A 2,832-nucleotide genomic window follows, 5' to 3' on the forward strand; every position below is an offset into this window, starting at 1 on the left:
GGTCCAGCCCCCCCCCCCCACCACGCTCTCGGCAGCACAAACTGAGTCCCATCGATGGAGGGGGGATACGAGGGGATACGGTGTCTCTGCTTCCTGGGAAGATTGAGCAAAATGCAAGAAACTTCCCATTTCCCCTCCGGGCTTCCTGCTCCAGTAAACTTTTTCCAGCAGAATTTGAGCAGCTCGATGCCAAGTATGATCCCACCCCCCCCCGCCACCCCATCCTCCAAGCAGCCACCAGCACTCTCCCCTTCACCCCTGGGGCCTCCTTTGCACCGTGCCTGGGCTCTGGCAAGCATTCCCATGGGGAAAAACTTCCCTTCCCGTGGCCCTGCCGACACCTCTGGGAGCTGCCAGTGCCACGGGGGGGTCACGGGAAGCCCGCGGCCGCAGGGGTGGGGGGCACCGAGCAGGGGGAGCCACTTCCCCCGGCGCCGGCGGAGGCTCTTACTCTGCAGGAAGCCGCAGATGAAGTTGATCCTCTCCGGCAGCGGCTGCTCCAGCACGGACTCCCCCTCCTCGCTCCTGTGGCTGGAAGAGCACACGGGTTGCGTTAAGGCTTTACCGAAGGATTAAACCAACGTTGGTTTGGTTTTTTGGCCACAGAACTTTTTTGGCTCTTGGGCAACACGGCCTCGGTCCGGGTCGTGAAGCCAAACCCAACCGCACCGTGTCTGGGAGCGGGCGCAGACAGTCCCTGCGGCCCCGGCAAACACGGCTACGTTTACCCAGGGCCTGGTAGCCAGCCCTCCCCTGGCGTGGGTGCCGGCCTGCTGCTGCTTCCTCTGCCTGCCAGCCCCGGGACCCGGTGCAGCAGAGGGAACCGGCGGCAGCCCCAGCATCTGGGCAGGCACCGCACATGGAACTGGGCGTTTTTCTCGCCATCACAAAGCGTCCCCAGTTGTGGGAAACGGCCCCACGGACCCCAGTCCCCTCTGGGTCGCTGCCCTGGAGCCCACGCTGGGTTTTCAAGGGGGCTGAAATTGCCATTTTGTGGCTTTTTCTTTGAGACCGTGCTCTGCCTCAACCACCACCAGCTCAAACCGCGTGCTGAAAATTTGGTTACTCCCGCGGTGCCGACAGCAGGGACTCGGCTCGGGGAAGGGGCTGGCAGGAGGATTTTCTTCATCCTCCTGGAGTTCCTGGGTGCTGCAGGGAGCTCCTCCCCAGCTCAGCCAGCTGCCGGGGTGTCCACCCCGCTGCCGCCCCACTTATCAATCCACGGTCAGGCCTGTTTAGTGAGCTCACGCTGCTGGTGATCCTGGCTAATCTGAGCTGGAGCACAGACCCAGGAGATTAACCAGGTCTGACTAAATATATCTCCGGTGCAGGCGGCTCCTTCCTCCCCACCCACCGCAGGCCAATCCCTGCTCCCAGCAGGCTCTCGTTACACAGCGCGGGAGGTAATTATAGCAGGCAGGCTCCCACAGAGCCTCCCGCCGGAAGGGTTTGAAAGCGATGCCGCGCGCTCGGCGCCGAGCGGCAGCCTCACGCCCTCCCAATTTGCCTTGCCAGCTCGTTAGCATTCAGCCAGAGCGGAACGTGCTCAGTCCTAGCTCCGATGCCCATCACAGCTCGCGGGTTTTAATGGCTGTTCCTCCTGTTCCCAGAACAGAGAAATCAGGCTCCATCCTGCCCGTATCATACTCAGAAGCAGCCTGATGGCCCCAGAGGACAGGAATGCATCGTGGGGCAGGAGCTGTCAAGCCTTAAAGCTGCTTTACAGACCCAAATCTTCTTCAGGACTCCCAGGCCCATGGCTCAGGAAGTCTCACTGGGCTGTTTCCTCACCCCAGCAGCATTTATGGAAATAAAAGCATCTCCCGTGCGGCTCCAGGAGCCCCCGCAGGGCCAGCATCGGCGCTCGGCTCTTTGCGTCAACGCCGGGAGCCCAGACGTCAGCGCTGGATGCAACAGCAAATCTCAAATGATAAACTCCGGCCTTAAAAAATTCTACCTGGGCAGTTTCCCGGGGCCCCCACAGGCAGACCCCGTGCCACGCCGTGTGCCAGCAGCCTCGAGCGGGTTTGTTCTCCAGCCTGAGCTGTGGCTTCCCCTGCGAAGGAGCCACAGAGCAAGGCACAAGCCCTGTCTTTGGTTGTGGCGGGTGGCAAGTGCTGTGCCAGGCTGGCTCACCACCAGCCGGGCGGTTTGGAGTGTGCCCCAGCTCCCCGTACTCACATTTTGTGGATGATCCTGATGAAGATGCCACAATCCTGGAGCTGCGACAGCTCATCGAGGGGATCGGTACAAACTTTCGTGCTGTTCACCTGGAAATGGGGCGAGAGGGTCAGAAGCTGGAAGCCAAGGCCAGGCAGATCTGGTTGCCCCTTTACAGCCTCAGCGGCCACTCGGCTCTCAGGTAATTCCCGTGGCCGAACCAAGCTGTTCTGGCGTTTCTGGTTACTCAACAGGAACGGTGAGCAAACACCCCCCCGCCCACAAACAGCCAGGACTCGGCTGCGCTGGGACCTGCCGCAGCCACAATCCCTCCCTTGACCGGCCCCGAGGAGCCACCGGAGCCGGCAGCAGCCGGGAGCCACCGGGCAGCACGTCCCACCCATGGGGGAAGGGAAGGTGTTACCCAAGCGAGGAGAGCCGCAGCTCTCGCGTCGTGAAGAGGCATCTTCGCGAGGCTGCCAGGTCACTGCCCGGACCTAGAAACACCCATAAAGGTGGGGGAAAAAAAAAAAAGGCAATTAAGGCCAAACATAGTAATTACATCAGTATACGGCTCGCAGCCAGCGTCAGGTGTTCATGTCGAGGTGTTCATGACGAGGATCTACGCTCTGGGTTGTATGGAGGTGAGCAGCCGGGTCCCCTCCTGTAGCC

The 2,832-nt window shown here is 61.2% G+C and overlaps 1 protein-coding gene across 1 annotated transcript in view; it reads right to left on the bottom strand.

Annotated features, from left to right (window-relative positions):
* Positions 1-2,652, bottom strand: part of NUMA1 (nuclear mitotic apparatus protein 1) — a 17,134-nt gene extending 14,482 nt beyond the window's left edge. Inside the window, exons 1-3 of the mRNA XM_026841282.1 lie at positions 2,585-2,652; positions 2,182-2,270; positions 375-531 (exon numbers count right to left, since the gene is read on the bottom strand). Coding sequence (XP_026697083.1) covers positions 375-531; positions 2,182-2,270; positions 2,585-2,626 — 288 coding nt within the window. The 5' untranslated portion in view covers positions 2,627-2,652. The remainder of the gene's footprint in view (positions 1-374; positions 532-2,181; positions 2,271-2,584) is intronic.
* Between the last annotated feature and the right edge of the window lie 180 nt (positions 2,653-2,832).

Source organism: Athene cunicularia (genome assembly GCF_003259725.1).
Source record: "Athene cunicularia isolate RWA chromosome 1 unlocalized genomic scaffold, athCun1 chr1_part4, whole genome shotgun sequence".
Lineage (NCBI taxonomy): Eukaryota > Metazoa > Chordata > Aves > Strigiformes > Strigidae > Athene > Athene cunicularia.